Source organism: Vipera berus (genome assembly GCF_964194415.1).
Source record: "Vipera berus genome assembly, chromosome: 1".
NCBI lineage: Eukaryota > Metazoa > Chordata > Lepidosauria > Squamata > Viperidae > Vipera > Vipera berus.
In genome coordinates, this window is record NC_138202.1 from 263,520,830 (window position 1) to 263,538,833 (window position 18,004).

An 18,004-nucleotide genomic window follows, 5' to 3' on the forward strand; every position below is an offset into this window, starting at 1 on the left:
CAATAAACAAGATCCTATAGGTATTTACCATTTTTCCCCTTGAGCTCAGAGCTGAAGTTAAATGACCAACATTCCCCTGAGCAGTTTATTTAGCATGTTCAAGGAGATGTATTAAAAGATGGGAAAAATGCATAAAATTGGGGGTGGGGGAGGGGGGAAGAGATCAGTACAGCATTAAATGGGAAAACATTTTTTTTAAGCAAATCTATTAAGGGTACAAGAAATGCTTCACAAAAGACATTGTATTTAGGAGAACTGGGAAAGGAGTGAAAAAAGGCAGCTTGATGGATAGAAATAGAAAATCTGATTAGACTAATATAAAACAATTGGAAAGTCATCCATTAACTTCTCCAAAGAAGATTGATTCATTGCCGAAGGAATGCAGTCAGTTCCACAGGACACAAGAGAGACTGAATGTTATAGGTACAAAAATCTAATTTTCAGCCTATTTACTAGAGCTGGTATAGGGGAAATGTAACTTGTTCTCAGAGGGAACTAATGAAGTGTGATGAATTATGTGAAGGTGAAAGATTAAATTAGGAGGAAAAATAGGAAAATGGAGTAATATGAAGAAAACAAATGGAACTATTACTTCAGGCTCTGCAAAACACTTTCATAATGGAAATTTAGTTACTGCCCAACCACCATCTAACACATAAATAAGATTCCCTCAGACAGCAGTGTAAAAAAGCAAAATACCAAATGTTTTTGCTTTGGTTCTGAATACTATATGTATCATTATTTTGGGTAATCAAGATGAATCATTCTTTTCCAGATCTTGAAAACAACATGGGCTATACAGAACTAAGTAACTTATTTTTCAGAGAGAAAGAGAAATCTCATCAAAGGCTATAGTTGCCCATCTAAATACATGACTCTGAATAGCTCACAGTTAAAAATAATATAAATAATATAAAGACAGTAAACCAATGTAGTTGAAACATTATAAAGTCATATAAAAAGGCACATCACATATTCTACAATAAACTACCTACCCATAAGCCATGCAGAGAACGCTGACATTAAATGTAGAGAAGTCAATGTATTTGCGTGGAGAAGAACAGAACCAGATAAAGTTTTGCCAAGTAATACGAATCATAGGCATACCCATTTCGATTTTATAACACCTGCAGATTTCTGGCATAGAAACAATGCATTTGTGGAAGTGTGAAAAAAACAAGTGTATTGAAAAACCCACACAATTCTCGAATATCTTACATTTTACATTACTATCGTGTCTGAATGTTGGCAAAAGTCTAGAAAGGAAAAAACAACAACAGCTATGCACGTTCAGAAAACCAGGACAGCAGGTTAAGTAAAGCCTTCTGAATATCTGCAAAGTCTGCTGCAACGTTCAAATATTTTTTTAAAAAAAATGTATAAACATGGGTGTTGTTCTATTCAATGCCATTTTCACCGCACTGATTAAATATCAAATGGATGATTCTAAAAGGGGAAGACATCTAAATTGATGTCTTGTGGATAGGGATATTATGTTGGAGAAATGAGGACATGCAATGGTCTCCTTAAATGACTTCCAGCTGTCCATATGCCAGAAACATAAATCTAAGGAAAAGCTGTACTGATTGTAACACATACGAATAGCACTCGGGGCAATAGCACAGATGCCACGGTGCTACACTTTCAGTCTAAGAGCTGTCTAAGGGAGGGAGAAAGAGAAGCAGCCAGTTAAATGATTTAAGAGATCCAGATATAATAAGGTAAGTCATGGAAAGCCAGTATTTTGTATGTTAAGAAGCTAGAAGTATTAAGACTGTGGTTGAAGTATCTTCAACTGCTAACATGGCTTAGGACAGTGATGGAGAACCTTTTAGAGACTGAGTGCACAAACTGCAACCCAAAACCCACTTATATATCATCGGGTGCCGGGTGGGCGTGGCCCATTGGGTGTGCATGGCTGCGGTGGTAACAGCAGACTGGGTGGCACTAAAAAGTCCAACCAATCAATTCCAACTTTGCGAGATCTTTTTTTTCCCCACGAGAAGTTGAAATTGATTGATTGATTGAACATATTTTTTTTGCACATGGAGGTGGAGGCCTAAAGCAAAAAGGACTGGGGTGATGGTGCGCATGCCCACAGAGAGGGCTCTGCGTGCCATAGGTTCACCACCACAGGCTTAGGACTTCATTTAACTTCCTGAGTATATTACTATCTTCTTGATTCTGTGGATTTCCAGTTGACATATGGGTAGCATTATCAGCATTAAAGATTTTTGTGTTATCATCATCATAATAAAAAAAAACAGACACAAAGGGATGAAGTATGCATGCAGCTCTGTGTAATCCTTCTATTATCTAGACAATAATTAAACAGAAAACTCATTTATGGTGTAATATTATTAAACAGGAATGAAAAAAAAGAACTTTAAATTTGACTGTTCTAAACCTCAGGTGTCATTAAATAATTTCAAGGCTTTCAGAAGTACAATTGCACCACGTACATTTTTTTTATCTGTACACATGATCAATTTATTATTCACAGGTCACACAACTTTAAAAAAAATCTCAATATATTGTGCTGCCTTTCAATTGTATATTACAGCGGGTAGTGAGCACAGCACAAGACATTGTGGGCTGTTCCCTGACACCACTGGATGACATCACCAGGGCTCATTGCCTTGGAAGAGTGAGGAAGATTCTCAGGGATGACTCACACCCTGGACAGTATCTCTTTACTCTCCTACCATCCGGTAGGAGATACAGGAATATAGCCAGCCGTACCAACAGGCTGAAAAACAGCTTTTATCCGTGGGTTGTTAGGCTTTTAAATGGGACATAATCTTATGCAGAATTGACTTGGGAGGCCGGTGTGTGGTGTAGTTGGTTCACATGGTGTGGAAGGATGGAGGGTTTGTTGTCACTGTGTGTTGGGGGGAGAGAGCATGGGGGGAGGCTCAGTTAATCTCAATGTACACATGTTGTACTTTGACAATAAAGGATTATTATTATTATTATTATTATTATTATTATTATTATTATTATTATTATTATTATTATTATTATTATTATTATTATGTCAAGTGGTTATTTTTTGGTTATCATACCAAAAAGTTTTACAAAACATTTGTGAAAATTTGAATGAATGCATGCCTTTTCAGTCATCTGAAGTTGAGGAAGAATCTATAACTGCAATTCTTCAACTGGTCATTGTAGACCTTCTCTCTGTAAACTGTCAGAACCGACAGAAATGTTTGGTGCTCCTCCTGCCCTATTATACCACACAACTGTCAAATACCTTCAGTTCCTAAGAAAGACAAAGTGGATTCAAAGAAAGAGTGACATCAAGCAAGGTAGGAGATGACAACTTGAAGAACTGCAACGATTGGCGAATTCTGAAACCAGTTCTTCATTATAATTCTCTGTGATTCACATACATGGGTGACTATTCTTACCCAGAGAAAGGACTGATTGCATGGCTCATAGTAAAAGTTGGTGGTAGCTACTTTCCTTTGTAAAACTACTGGTAAAAAAAAAGAAACCTAGCCTTTAGAACAGACATGTCAAACACAAGGCCCGGGGGCCGGATCCGGCCCGCAAAGTGGTTTCATGTGGCCCACGAAGCCACCCTGGAAACAGTGAGGGAACGGCCTCCACTGCCTTGGCCCTGGCCCAGAGACCCTCCTTCCGCCAGAGACTCTCAGATCTGTCCCACTCCTGCCCAGGCCCCCATGGGCACCCTTGACGCAAACGATGTAGAGCTGGCCACGCCCACCCAGTAGGCCATACACACTCTAGCCACGCCCACACAGTAGGCCACGCCCACCCTGGCCATACCCACCTGGCCCCCTGAGGGCAACCGCAATGCTGATGCGGCCCTCAATGAATTTGAGTTTGACACCCCTGCTTTAGAAGGCCAAGAATGGTAAAAGCAATTCTTAAAAGCAACAAGAATTTTTTTTCAGTATGGTGATCCTGTGAAATGACAGTAGAATCCAGGGACTGTTATGTAACCGCTTACTTTGAACATAAGCCAGGTGACTTTTAAATGGGAGGGGGGTTTATCAAAGGTACTGCTTGGAGCCTTCAGGCTGGCATTTACAGATATCTAGACTATGTGAGACATACAGTAAAACCCCCTTGGGTATGAAATGATATTTTCCATTTGAAAGGCTAATGTCTTTTGGTTAAGACGTGAACATACTGAAAGGGACAAAGTTGGGTAGCTGAAGTCTCTGTCTTCTGCTATTGAAAACATGTGAGCCCGCAGTGTGGTCTTATTCTTATGGCTTTAATAGTTTGTTCCAGTGAAAAGAACATCCTAAATGTTAGTCCTAGTTTCCAGTGTCAGTCCGGTGCAGCCGACGTATCAGGTTTTAGATGTTTTTAAGTGTTAATTCATTATGGATGTATGAACTGCCTTGGAAGTGATACGTTTTAACTGCTGTTCTATAATTTTGTTCATGCTTTTTAGTGGTTACATGTTGGGTGGGTGGCTAAAAAATTAAATAAAGAAAAAACAAACCAATCAATCCATGCTATTTCAGCATTCATGTTTGATGTGGAGAGTGAGGGGTCCAAAGAGTATGACATGACTTTCGAATTTTCTAATCTACATGAAGGCAGTAAGCTGTTGACAGTGAAAACCCGACTGTGATGTCTCCACTATAAGAATGTTAGGCAATAGTACTTGGAATAATGAATAATATTCTTTTTCGTTTACTCTACAAGGATTCTTAAAGTGGCAAGATGTCAGTGGCATAGAAGTTGGCTTGACACAGGAGTCACTTGATGTCCTTTGGAAAAAGACTGGTGAAGGAGTAGTATTTTGTACTAATTGGATTTCTGGGTGCTTGACAAGATTACTGAATTTCGAGACAGAGAGAATGCCATCCAACCAATTTGTTTATTGTAAGAATGAAGACTACCCAAAAGAAAATGATTGAATCCAAAAGAGAAATGAAAGAATCCAAAGGAGATACTTGGACCTCAACTTGAGCACTGATTATCAGAGGCAAAATAAAATATATCAAATACATGCATAAGCACACAGAGGCACCTATACTTTTGAATAGAGTTTAAAAATATAGATGGGCATTTATGTCCATAAATATTTCAGTTCATCTTGTAAATTATTTTCCCTGTTATTTTTAATCTTTGTGTGATGCATAAGCAATAATTCAATTTTGGATATACGCTTCCCAAACGTTTGGGCATTTGATGCTTTTGAATTCAAATCAAAGCATTGTAAGGTCTCTAACTGCATTTATTTTACAAATTCTTTCTCATTTAATAGGGAAAGGCCCAGACCCCAAGCCATACAGGGCTTTAAAGAGAAAAACCAATATCTTGAATTGGATTGAAGCCAGAGCAGCTCCTTTTTCTGTGTGACACTGCTGGCTGCCAGCCAACAGTATAGCAAGTTGAATGCCTGTCACAGTTCAATGATAAGCAAAACTCAGACAGAATTTTTAGAAGATGAGAGTCCTTTTTACCATTATCTTAAGAGGGTAACTGTAAATGTAGTCAGCAAGGTTGGCACGGGTTGAGACCAGTAACCTAATAAAAAAGGCAGGAGTCCAAGGAAAGAGACACAAAACACAGTGAGGCAGAATCCAGAACTCTTAAGTCCAAGCACAGCAAGGTAAGCATGACAGACCTGTGGCTTGCAAAATTGTTCTTAATAGCTGCTCCTAAGGAGTGAGGCCATAAATCAATGATGCTGAGCCTCCACCTTGGACAAAGCTCTGGCAAAATGCTTCTCAGCACTGGCTCTTCTGTTGGCTGGTTTCTGCTGTTGAATATTTATTTCTTGCCTCTGCTTAAGATAGGGTAGCTGATCCTGAACCTGGGAGACTGTGAGTGGTTAAAGGCATTTTCCTCAACCAGAGAAGAGGTCATTGGCTCTACCACTGTTGGAATCACTGATGTCAAGACTACTGTTTCTAGATGCCACTGATTCCATTTCCTCTTCTTCTCAAGGCACGTGCAACAGTATAATATTCCTGCTGCAATGGTGCTACACCAGGGCTTTTCAACCTTTTCAATCATTGTACCACTTTCAGGATATGGCAACATCTGAGTACCACCAGACGCCTAGCAAGGTGTCAAAAATTTGATGACCAAAAAAAGAAAATAAGAAAAAAAGTGATGAAGTACAGGTAGTCCCTTAGTGACTGTTCAAAGTTACAATGGCCCTGAAAAAAGTGCCCTCCAAGCCACAGCCGAGCAAGACACCTGCCTGCCCGCTCGGCGGCGCTCTTCCTCCTCTCTGAGGTTTTCATTGTTGTGAGCATTTCTGTTGAGGATTGGCAGTGGGGGTGGGGTGGGATGGGTGTTTGGAGGTAGTGACAGATTTTATTTTCCTGGGCTCCAAAATCACTGCAGATGGGGACTGTAGTCAAGAAATTAAAAGACGCTTGCTCCTCGGGAGGAAAGCCATGGCAAATCTAGACAGCACACTAAAAAGCAGAGACATCACCCTGTCAACAAAAGTGCGTATAGTCAAGGCTATGGTCTTCCCAGTTGCAATGTATGGCAGTGAAAGTTGGACCATAAGAAAGGCTGAGCGCCAAAGAATTGAGGCCTTTGAACTCTGGTGCTGGAGAAGACTCCTGCGAGTCCCTTGGACTGCAAGGCGATCAAACCGGTCAGTCCTAGAGGAGATCAACCCTGACTGCTCTTTAGAAGGCCAGATCCTGAAGCTAAAACTCAAATACTTTGGCCACCTAATGAGAAGGAAGGACTCACTGGAGAAGAGCCTAATGCTGGGAAAGATTGAGGGCAATAGAAGAAGGGGACGACAGAGAATGAGGTGGCTGGATGGAGTTACTGAAGCAGTAGGCGTGAGCTTAAATGGACTCCAGAAGATGGTAGAGGACAGGAAAGCCTGGAGGAACATTGTCCATAGGGTCACGATGGGTTGGACACGACTTCACAACTAACAACAACAACAACAACATAGATCTGTATGTATGAATCATGAGATCATGGCGAAAAAAGTTACATTAAAGAAGTCAGTAAAAGGCTGACTCTTCTACAGAACCAGGCATACCTACATTCAGCTAACACGTCAGTCACTCTAGCTCTGTTGTATAACTGTTTATGAAGGAACTATGAACGGAATTCAGAACTGCCCTGGTATTTAACTGGTTAAATATAATAGATAACATACTGGAAACAGATTTTGTTACTTATTTATTTTTGGCAAACAATTCCCACTATGAAGCTGAAAAACAAATCTGGTTTCAAGGAGATTCTGTTTGAATAAAAATAAATCCACAAAGAATGTATTACTGTTGGGAAATATACTAGAAGGCATGCCACGACATACATAAAAGTATGCATTAATATTTTATATCCTATGGGAAAATAGACACCAATCTTCAAAGATGTCTAACCACACTGAAGAGAAGTTGGGAATTGTGTATATCATGAACAAATTTCTAATAGAATTCTTCCTCAGAATTCTGTAATACCCTTTTCCAATTGCTGTGATTATATTTTTACTGAGATAGCTAGATATGTAGTTAATTGCTAGATATGAAATACCATACGATTGCAAGCTAACCTCTCCTCATGTAGATACTGTTTAAATCCTGATACTTTTAGTTTCCTTTTTCTTTTTGAGGTTCATTGCCAAAAAACATAAACAGTATCCCAGATATGTTTACACCTAGAGGTGTATATTGGCAGTTTTACTGTATTTCCTCTATCTATCTACCTATCTACCAAAACTCGTGTTATCATGACCTTTAACTGGGCAAAATGGTGCCCAAAAGGCAAATATTAACTCTGTGAACCAAGGTACCCCACATGGGCTAGCTTACTGATTGTGTCGAAAATCTGGGACCTATGATTCCTGAGGGAATAAAATTTGGGGAAGTGGTGGCTGCGTCTGTGATATTGGCTGCTGCTGTAGTCACATGATCTTCAATTTCAACATTCTGTGAGTTTCCCAGTCGGTCTCACAATCCCTCACTTCCTCCCCAACCTAGCAGCAGCTATTTATATGCCCGCTTCAAACAGAAGGAAGGGAGGAATGAACCTCTGTGCACTCTTACCAGTCCATGCTCTCTTTACCTGTGCTGAACACACCCCTGCATGTCTTCTCCCATACACCTCTTGCACACCTCCACACTTTCTCCCTGATCCACATTACCCCTCCATGTACCTTAAAAAATATGAATGGCACTTCTTGTGTACCCTGATGGACTTCCTGACGCAAGCCACCCCCTCCATGCCTTCCCTGATCCATCACCTGATCTTCATTTTCAGAGTTCCATTAAAGTTTTCAGCCAGTCCCACAATCCCTTGCTCCCTCCCCCACTAACTTGCCTGAAGGGAAGGGAAGGGAAAGGGACATTTCTGATATCAATTGCAAGCTTCCCACAAGGAAATTCAATAGGGAAGCCGGCAAGGATTTGGAAGTCACTTCCACTCCCGTTGTTGTTGTTGTTGTTGTTTTGTCAGTCCATGATCATTCCTTTTCTCTGTTTAGGTAAGAAAATATCTTTGAAACGATAACCCAATTGTCTGGTGATACTTAAAATTTGGGTGTGTGTTTTTTTCACAACAGCTGCACATGAGGCTTTATAATGTCTGTTTTCAGTCCACTTGCTGTCTCATTGGCAGCATTTTTTGTGAAAAGAACTGCATTTTTTGCACTAGAGTTATTTAAGGACTTTTAGATAGATACTAACTTGACTCACAAATGTGACTTTTCAACTTGTCAGTAAGACATTAAGGAATTCATTTTTTCCCCCTCACTGCTATTTGTCTTAGTGTCCCTTCCTGAAAATAACCCTAGAGAAACTTTGGAGGCTTCCTCCAAGGCTTTGAGGCCCATAGGCAGATTTAGAATTGCAAGTCATAGCAGGTTACTCTTTCTTTGGGCAAATTTGTGGGCAATGGATGGTTTGTTCTGTTCTTTTTGTCTGGGAAAATTAAAAGAAGCTTTCTTTTATCTAGACTTTGTGATACTTTTGGTGGCTTTCTTTACATATTACATACAATGTTAGTTGTGATTTTAATTAAATACTAAAATGGAAAAATCTTCGTATTTTAGATCCTAATAAAATCAATGCCAGTTTTTTCATTCAGTCAAAGCAAAGCTGAAATGTTTGAGACATACTTAAAATGAACCAATAAAGCCTTGGGAAGTTTATCTTAAAATACTTATCAAGTCTTCAGAGGCCCCAAAATAATTGCTCATGCAGAAATCTCTACAGCCCTCTAGCATTAGAAACCTAAAAAAAAAAAACCAACCCAACCTGGATTTCAAAAGGTATTTTTGATATGGGAGATCCATTATAATATTTTGTTTTCATCCTCTTCACTTATTCCTCAGAAACTTAAAAAAAACACCTTTGCTAATCCTGGAGCAAGTATAGTTAATTCTCTCTCATTAAGACAAGTAGGAAGGAAACAATTTAAAAATGAGAAGTGTGTGTGTCTGTGTGTGTGTGTGTGTGTGTGTGTGTGTGTGTGTGCTCACATGCCCATGTGTGTGAATGCATGTGTGGGAGGGAATTTAATTCTGCTCAAATACCCAGAAGACCCAAAGTTAGTTCTATAGGTGATAAAGTTTCGCTGATGGAGACGCTTGTTAAATTAGAGAAGGGAAAAAAGATGCTTGCAGAGTTAGGGATAGTTGCCAAGTAGTTTGCAAAGGGATTTTAGGTCCTTGCACTTTATTGCTTGAGATTATGTGATGTGCTTATCACAATAATTTGATTTTGTATTTTCCACTCTGGGCAATGCTTGAAGCCTCTAAAGGCATTAAGCAATTTAAAATGTGCTGTCAGATATACACACAAAGGGACCTTGAATTATCAAAAGTAGCAAAGAATCAACGGTAGCCACTTGCTCTTCCATCACCACTATTATAAAAAAAATGCATGCTTTAATGAACTGCAACACACTGCAGCATCAACTAATTCAGGAACCAGGGTTATGATTATGAATGAAAAGTTTGGTGGATCCATAGGATAATTGTTACTTAAATGCATAACATCAATCTGTCCAACAACAGTCTGTACTTCTGAATTATAGCATCTTACACCAATGTGCAAAATTTTTATTGGCTATAATAACAGAATCTTACAAGTCTTATTAAGCTGTTACCCCCACCTTTTCCTTATAATTAAAAAAGTAAATTAGGGAGGTGTCCATTTGAGTCACTTCCAAATATTATCTGGCTGTTCTAAACTTTAAAAAAAATGTATCAGCTCCTGTTGCCTGGGCAACAGCTTCTGCATATGTTTATCAGGGTCATCTGAAAAGGCCAAGGAACCAGAGACCTTATTGCTGATGCACACTGAATAACAGAAAAATGAAAATACTAAAAAAAACCCTGTAAGTGCTTCATTGATTATAGAAAGGCCCTCAATTGTATCATGTCAACTTGTGGAATGTCCTTAAGAAAAACAGGTATCTCATAAAATCTTATTGTCCTTATGCAAAGCCTACACACAAAAAGGAAGCCACAATCCAAGTGAAACATAGCAAAACAGACTCACTCAATATCAGAAAAGGAGTGAGACAAAGCTGTATATTTTTCCCCTTATTTATTCAACCAATATGCTGAATATATAAGCTATAACCCAAGAAATTTTGGCTGGTGGGGACAAGAAGATGTGCCATTTTGCTGAAGATCCTGCCCTCCGCATTGCTTTCTTTTATGCTTTTATGGTGATATATGCCACCCAGAATCATTTGTTGAGATGGGTGGCTATAGAAATCAAATAAACAAAGTAAAATAAATTCAATTATTGGGGGAGGCTGGCTTGGAAGTAGACGACTATGGTTTTTAAATTGGAGGAAGGTGATTTCCAATTGGTAATGGTGTCATCACGAGGGCTGAAGACACTACTCTGATAGCTGAAAATGGTAATGATATACAAGTTAAGGTAATGAGAATACTAAAAAAATGGGACTAAAATTAAATATAAAGGAGATATAACTATGGCAATAGATACAGCAACTATTCTTACAATCAACAATGAAGATAGTTGTAGATAGCTTCTGCTTTATATGATCAACCATAAACAATAAAGGAACCAGCAATCCGGACATATGCCACAGTAGCCCCCAAAGCCTTGGAAAAAGATCTGTACCTACAAAGATTATAATTATAATATTTAATATAATAATATAAAAATAATTATTCTGTCAATAGTTTCAGAATATGGAACTGAAAGTTGAGCAATGAGAAGCAGGATGGAAAAATTATTGGTGCTTTTACATTTTGATGGTGGAGAAGGTTGAGAATACCATGGATAGCGAAGAAAGCAAACAAATAGATATTGAGGAAATCAATTCAGATATCTCACTCCAGGCACAAATGATCAAGCTCAAACTGTCATATTTTAGACGCATGATATGAAGACCTAATGTGCAATGTGGAAAAGGCAAAAGGAAATAAATTGGGTGGATTCCATTATAGCAGTAATTATGAGTGCAGCATTAGAAAAATTGCAAAGGCCAAGTTGGCAACAGATGATCCTAGAGAGGGTCTATTCATGTGGTTCCTAACAATCCACACATCACATAATCAAATCATTCATTATTATGTTTGAATTTAATTTGATTTAATGACATTAGGGCTACATTTGCATCCTATGTTATCCCATGGTAAGTAATTAATGTAGAAGCACTGCCCCAACTGGCTTTCCTGAGTAGTGTAGCTATAAAACCTATCTGCATGTCATAGGATTGGCACATCCAGATTAATCTAAAAGATACCACAAAATCCTAGTGCAAATCCTCCAAACCCCCAGACATATAAGACACTTGCCTCGGAACAAAACATGGATAAGTTTAACTATCTTCTTGTGTAAAGGAGAAGATATAGTTACAACAACCAGGCATACACACACACACACACACACACACACACACACACACACTTACAGAAAAAAATGGGAGCAGGTTCAGCCCTGTAGGCCTGAAAATAATTAACAATCTGAAAAGAAGTGCTTTATAGATACACACACACATTCAAACATACAGCTCTATTCTGTAGTCAGGATGGCATGATAGTGTCAGGGTAAAATGCAAGATTTAAAAATTACACTGTAATCTAATAGCCAATTATGCATTTTTCATCTTTATGGGAAGAAAAAAATCTAGGGGTATTTATTACAAATCTCCATGTTATTTAGCCTTTCATTTTCTAGGTTCAAGAAAGGACACATCATCATTCCCAACACCACCCTTACGTTTTTAAGAACACAACTCAAACAGAGAGAAAAACTGCAATTATAACGTTGTATAATTACAACGTTAGACAAGAATTCATCCTAGAGTTTTATCATGATTAGTTTTCTGTAACTTTACAAATTGGTAGTTTTTTTTTTACTTTACAAATTGTTTCTATCTTTTCCAGCTCTCTAGCTTATCACTAGAACTTACCTACCCCATGAGTGAGTGAAATAAGCTTTTCTTAAAAAAAAAAAGTCGAAGAAGTACATCTACATCCATACAACCCTTCTGTGAACTCTTTTCATAAAAGAGAGAAAGCTCCCTCCATTGACATCAAAAGAGAACCAGAAACATCCGCCTCTAATCTACCCTTTATAACAGGTTTCTTATTCAAAAGCAAACTACTTGCTAGAATTAAGCTTCTTCCTAATAACAACTTAATAATCCGGGCTCTGAGCAACTTGCTCTTTGGAATAAGTTGTGGTTGGCACAAGAGAAGTCTGACATCTTTTGAACAATACTGCTGTTGTATTTTCACCTACAAGCAAAACTTTCTACTGAGCTAGCGTTGAAGTAACTCATCTCCTGGGAAGATTGCCCCCATCTGCATGGTACAACATCAAGCAGAGCCCAAGCATTTTACAGGAAGCATAACAGAATTTAAAATGTAAACTCTCAGGAAAAAATCAAAATAACTATGCCCTCTAATTCATGGTGTGTGTGTAACATGTCTTACCTTTAGTAGCAATTCGAACACACTGAGTTTTGGTCTCCTGTTTAAAAAAATAAATAAATACATTTAGTCCAAATTTATTAGTACCACCAGTATATCACCTTTGCAAATTCTAAAACAGTACTTTAATGTGTGTTATTGTATACAAATTATAGGATGAGGAAGATGTGAGTAATAAATGCTACACCTGAATGCAAAGGGAAAATGAGATTGCACTAATCTGTCTTTACATAGTAATACTGGATCTTTCAAGTTTGCTTGCATATTCGGGGAATGGATTTTAGATAAGCAAAAGTGCATCTAGCTAATCTCTAGACATTGATTAATTCTGACTAAATATATAATCTCAGCAGCAAGAAAATCCAACTCTTCTTAACTGCTAAAGAATGGAAGATGGGTAAGAGAAAGTCAACTTTTTAAGTTAACCCAAGTCTTGGCTTTTGGGGGGGAGGGGGGGTCCCTTTGAATCCTGGTGACTGCCAGGAAAAGTTCCTCCAGTTTTCTTGGCAAGGTTTTCACAAATGGGTTTCTATTGCCTCCTTCTTAAGACTGAGAGAAAGTGACTGGCCCAAGGTCAATCAGCTGGCTTTGTGTCTAAAATGGGACTAGAACTCATGGTCTTCCTGATGTGTGCCAAACTGGCTCTCCTTAGCTGTTGAAATACAAAGATATTGTATGATTTGAATATCATCCTGTTGCAAAATGCAGGAACAGCGAATACATAGGAACAACTACACAACTAATTAGGTGCAATATATAAAACCAAATAGTCTATCTAATTTTACATTCCTATCAAATGTGGAAGTAGATTCCTTATATTCATCCTTCCATCCCCATCTAGAAATCTCTAATCCAAGTTTAAAATCTCTAATCCAAGTTTAAAATTGCAAAAAAGAAGGGTCACATACCATCTAGAAAGGAATTTGTAAAACAGTTTTTTTTATAAAGCCCAAGTTCAGAGATAAAGAACATGTTTTGTATTCAGAGGATTCTAAGCTTAATTCTTGCCACCTCAATTGAAAGCTGGGAGGAAATCATACCATACTTGGAAACCAGTTTCACAATTCTACTTAACCAAATTATGGTTTTCTTATTTTGGTTTAGCCTACTATGGGAACCCAGCCAACTGTGCTTCATTCAATGAACCATGGCTACACATGCCATTGGTTAGCATGAATATGAACCCAGTCTATATGTTATTAGGCATCTTTCCACATACATGTATGTTTCTGTATTGACATCAGTGTGGTTTCCAAAATTTTATGTTAAGTCTTCTGTTTTTCATCTGGTAATCTACCTCTCAATTGAACTTACAAGTTAATACGATCAGCTCTTTCTCTCTCTCCTTCCCCCATCCCCCTCTCTTTCAGAATACATCACCAATTTTATGGTCATTAATTTAAGTACATTCTAGTTTCAGGAAACTCCTCCAGCTTCAACAAGCCATTGTAGGATGGCTTTAAAAATGATGCCATTTTCCCATCCTGCCACAATATTCAGCTAATTTTTATAATTAGAACATTAGGCAAAAATTCATTGTAGAGGTTTGATGGTAAAATCACTGAAGCTGAAACATTTATATTATTAATTGAAGCCAGGGTAGGAAAATCAGTCTTTCTAAAGCAGATTAATTATTCTGAAGACTACCCATTTAACAGCAAATTCTCCCTTTCTCCCTTCATCTTTCCCCAACCATCTGCTACTGGGACATCATAAAAGAAGGTGACCAAGATTTTATACAGGGCCATACTTAATTTGGAAATCATAGCCCTAAATATCTTGGCTACTATCCCAAATGTTGTTTCTCCCTCTTCTTCTCTCATATTTTGGTTTATAAGAGAAAATGACTCAATGGGATCAGCATGGGGGTTATCTAGTCATGTTGCTTTTCACACCTACAACTGCCAGCAGTACTGAACTTCCTGTTGCTTTGTTCTCTATTGATATACATACTGAAATAGAAGAAGTGCTCAGTGGCACCAAAAATTCAAACAGTGAAGAAATTGCAGTAGCAATCTCTGGTCATACCTTCAGCATCTGCACAGCAGTCAAGTAATTTCTAACTTGTATACTGAGTTTTTGTACAAACAAGGAAAAGAGTTAGATCGTATTTCAAATAAATGGCTTTTAAAAATGTATTCTTTATATTTGAAGTATGGGGTATGAAGTATGAAGTATAAGTATGAAGGCTATGAAAACTTAGTAATTTTGTATTAGTTTACCAGGCAACCTAGGTTTTCTTTTTCCAAAACCAACTTAATATTTTGAACGGTGAAAAGAGGGGATTATTTGTTTTAAAAATGAAAAACTGTAACATGGCTAAACTGATTTTACTGAAACCACTTCTTTAAATATTTTTGGACAGAATATTTGCCATTGAAAATGTATGTGGAATATATGAATTACAAGAACTGGATTTTTTGTTTGTTTCAGAAAGAAAGCCAGACTAAGAACTAAGATCAGAGAACAAAAAAAAATCACACTAATTGAGATTATAATTAAAATTATGCTTCTGCTGATAGATTTAAGATACTACTAAGGCAAAGGAGATTGTCAGTTTAAATTGCTCCCCTCTTCCCCCCCCACCCCACAGATCCTTGATATTCTTTCAGGCACTAGAATACCTTGGACTGTTTTTATTGGGTATTATTACAGATATTACTGTTATAGATACTAAGTTGATGTTGAATTTAATTACGGCAGCGAGACTTTTAGTAGCGCAATATTGGAAGAAGGAAGAACTGCCGACTATAGAAGAATGGACTTTAAAAGTTTCCAACTTGGCGGAAATGGCAAAGATCTCAGCGTATTTGAAAGACCAATCGCAACAGAGATACACTGTGGAATGGAGGAGATGGATTGATTATATTCAGAATAAATATGGGACTAAAAAGTTTCACTTAGCATTTGAATAAGTAGCGGATTTATATGATGTATAATTAGTTAGTAGTTATTTTACTAAGCGTTAAAGTGCGATAGAATTTAATATTTTATTGTTGTTTGCATATTTTAGATTATGTTTGTTTGTATTTTTATACCCTGTATTCAGCTCTGGGAAGTCGGGGAGGTGGGAGGGGAGGGTGGAGAGGGGTTGGGGAGAGGGGAGGGGGAGGAGGGGGGTTGTTTGTATTCAAAAATGTATTGTAAAACCTTTCAATAAAAAAAATAGAATACCTTGGACTATACCAAAATATAAATCCAAATATTAAAATATGGGCATTTTCATTGTTTTTTTAAAAATATTTTATAGATCTTTGGTCATACTAAAGCTTTTCTTGTATTGTTATTAGTCCTCATGAATTACATTTCCAAGGAAAGTGGCATAAAGTGTAGATTTTTTTAATTCCATAACAAATATGGGTTATTCAACAATAACACTTGATGTCAAGTTGTTTACCACACATGGCAGGTATTAAAGAGCAAAAGAGTCAAATTTCCCATGCTGTTTTTGGGACCTCTCTCTTGATCACGGTCTTGGTGTTACAGTACAGGAAAAACAACTGATTTAGAGTTGGACTATAGTTGGCATTGTTGAAAATTGAATGAATGAATGTTTGGATCAGGGGTCTTCAAACCTGGACCTTTTATGACTTGTGGACTTCAACTCCCAGAATTCCTCAGTCAGGCACACTGGCTAAGGAATTCTGGGAGTTGAAGTCCATAAGTCATAAAAGGGCCAAGTTTGAAGACCCCCTGGTTTGGATGAATCAATGAACAAACAAACAAAATAAACAAGAAAAGTCTCTATGCTCTTACCTTTTCAACACTGCTCATGGCTTGAAAATAGATATTATACCCTTTCCGAGGCACCAAAGGTGGGTTCCAAAAGCCTTGATAAGTTCTATTGTCACCAACTGTGAAAGGTGCTGCTTCTGGAAGATTGCCAGGAGGCAATTCTGCAGCAAAATAATAGGGTGAGCCATTGCTCAGGGCATTTTGATATGTGACAGGAATCTGGTAGCAATCCATTGCACCGGTTTCTCGTTTGGTTCGATGAGGATGCAGCTCTTCAACAACAATCTGATAGGCGCTGTTCAAGACCAAGAGAGGAAGAATGCTAGAATGAGTGAGTACATGACTAAATAGTCACCGTGCAGCAGGCTTGGTTTAAAAAGCTGTAGTAAAGAGATGGCAAGATCATAAATGAACCCTTTGATAAACAGAACACCCTGACTATGATTTGGCCATGCTGGTCAAGGCACATCAACATTTGGACTTTGCATCAGTTCAGAACAGATTTGTATTGGTGCAGTTGCATGGTCAGTGGAGGGTAAATACTGAAGCAAAGGGGTGTGTGTCAACAAAGTCCATATCATCATTGTGCTCCAAGAACCTTTCATAATTACTCTGCTATTATGGATGCTAACAAATCTCTATGAAGACCCAACCTACAGAATAAGCAAAAAAAAATGTCTAAAACTAGATCTATTAACTGACTTGGTCAATGGCACACAACAGAGTTCTGCAACCTTTTTGGATTTGTGCCCTGGAAGGGGGGAGGAGATGGTTCCGCATGAGTGGCAGGGAAGGGCACGTGCACACACAGCTCCATTCCCTGCTGCTCATGCAAATGGGGTCCGCGCGCACGTGTTCACCCATGGCTTGTGCAAATGGGGATGAGTGCTTGCGTGCTCGCCCACCACTTCTGCAGCCCAGTTCCGAATAATTCAAGGTCCAATAGTGGGCTGCGGCCTGGGGGGTTGGGGACCCCTAGCATAGAACATGGAAGAGATAGAGTATCCATTTTTACCCCATAATCAACCATAAGTCAAAAGAATCATAGTGGAGATTCATGCCCATTAGATTCCTGGAAGGAATATATATATTTCTGAGACTCTGCTAAGTTACAGCAGTTTGTTATGTGGAACGGGAGCATGAGTTAGGGTTATTTTTGTTTCTTCAAGATGGCACAAGCTAAAGATGGTTCATGGGCTGTATGGTGTTTTTTTTTTTTTGCATTCTACTACTGCTAGCAGGAGAGTAGGTACCACCTGGCCTGTAGTGTTTTCCTGCCTATTCCCAACATTTCAAGGTCAGCAGAATTGAAGGTGACTGCAAGTCTGCTTCAAACTGCTATGGGAGGACAGGAGAATGGAAATAATCTTGAGA

At 38.3% G+C, this 18,004-nt stretch overlaps 1 protein-coding gene across 2 annotated transcripts in view; it reads right to left on the reverse strand.

The window, feature by feature from the left end:
* Positions 1–18,004, reverse strand: part of PTPRK (protein tyrosine phosphatase receptor type K) — a 406,781-nt gene that overhangs the window by 64,831 nt on the left and 323,946 nt on the right. For both annotated transcript variants that reach the window (XM_081312601.1, XM_081312600.1), the window contains exons 12-13: positions 16,652–16,925; positions 12,899–12,935 (exon numbers count right to left, since the gene is read on the reverse strand). In XM_081312601.1, coding sequence (XP_081168727.1) covers positions 12,899–12,935; positions 16,652–16,925 — 311 coding nt within the window. The remainder of the gene's footprint in view (positions 1–12,898; positions 12,936–16,651; positions 16,926–18,004) is intronic.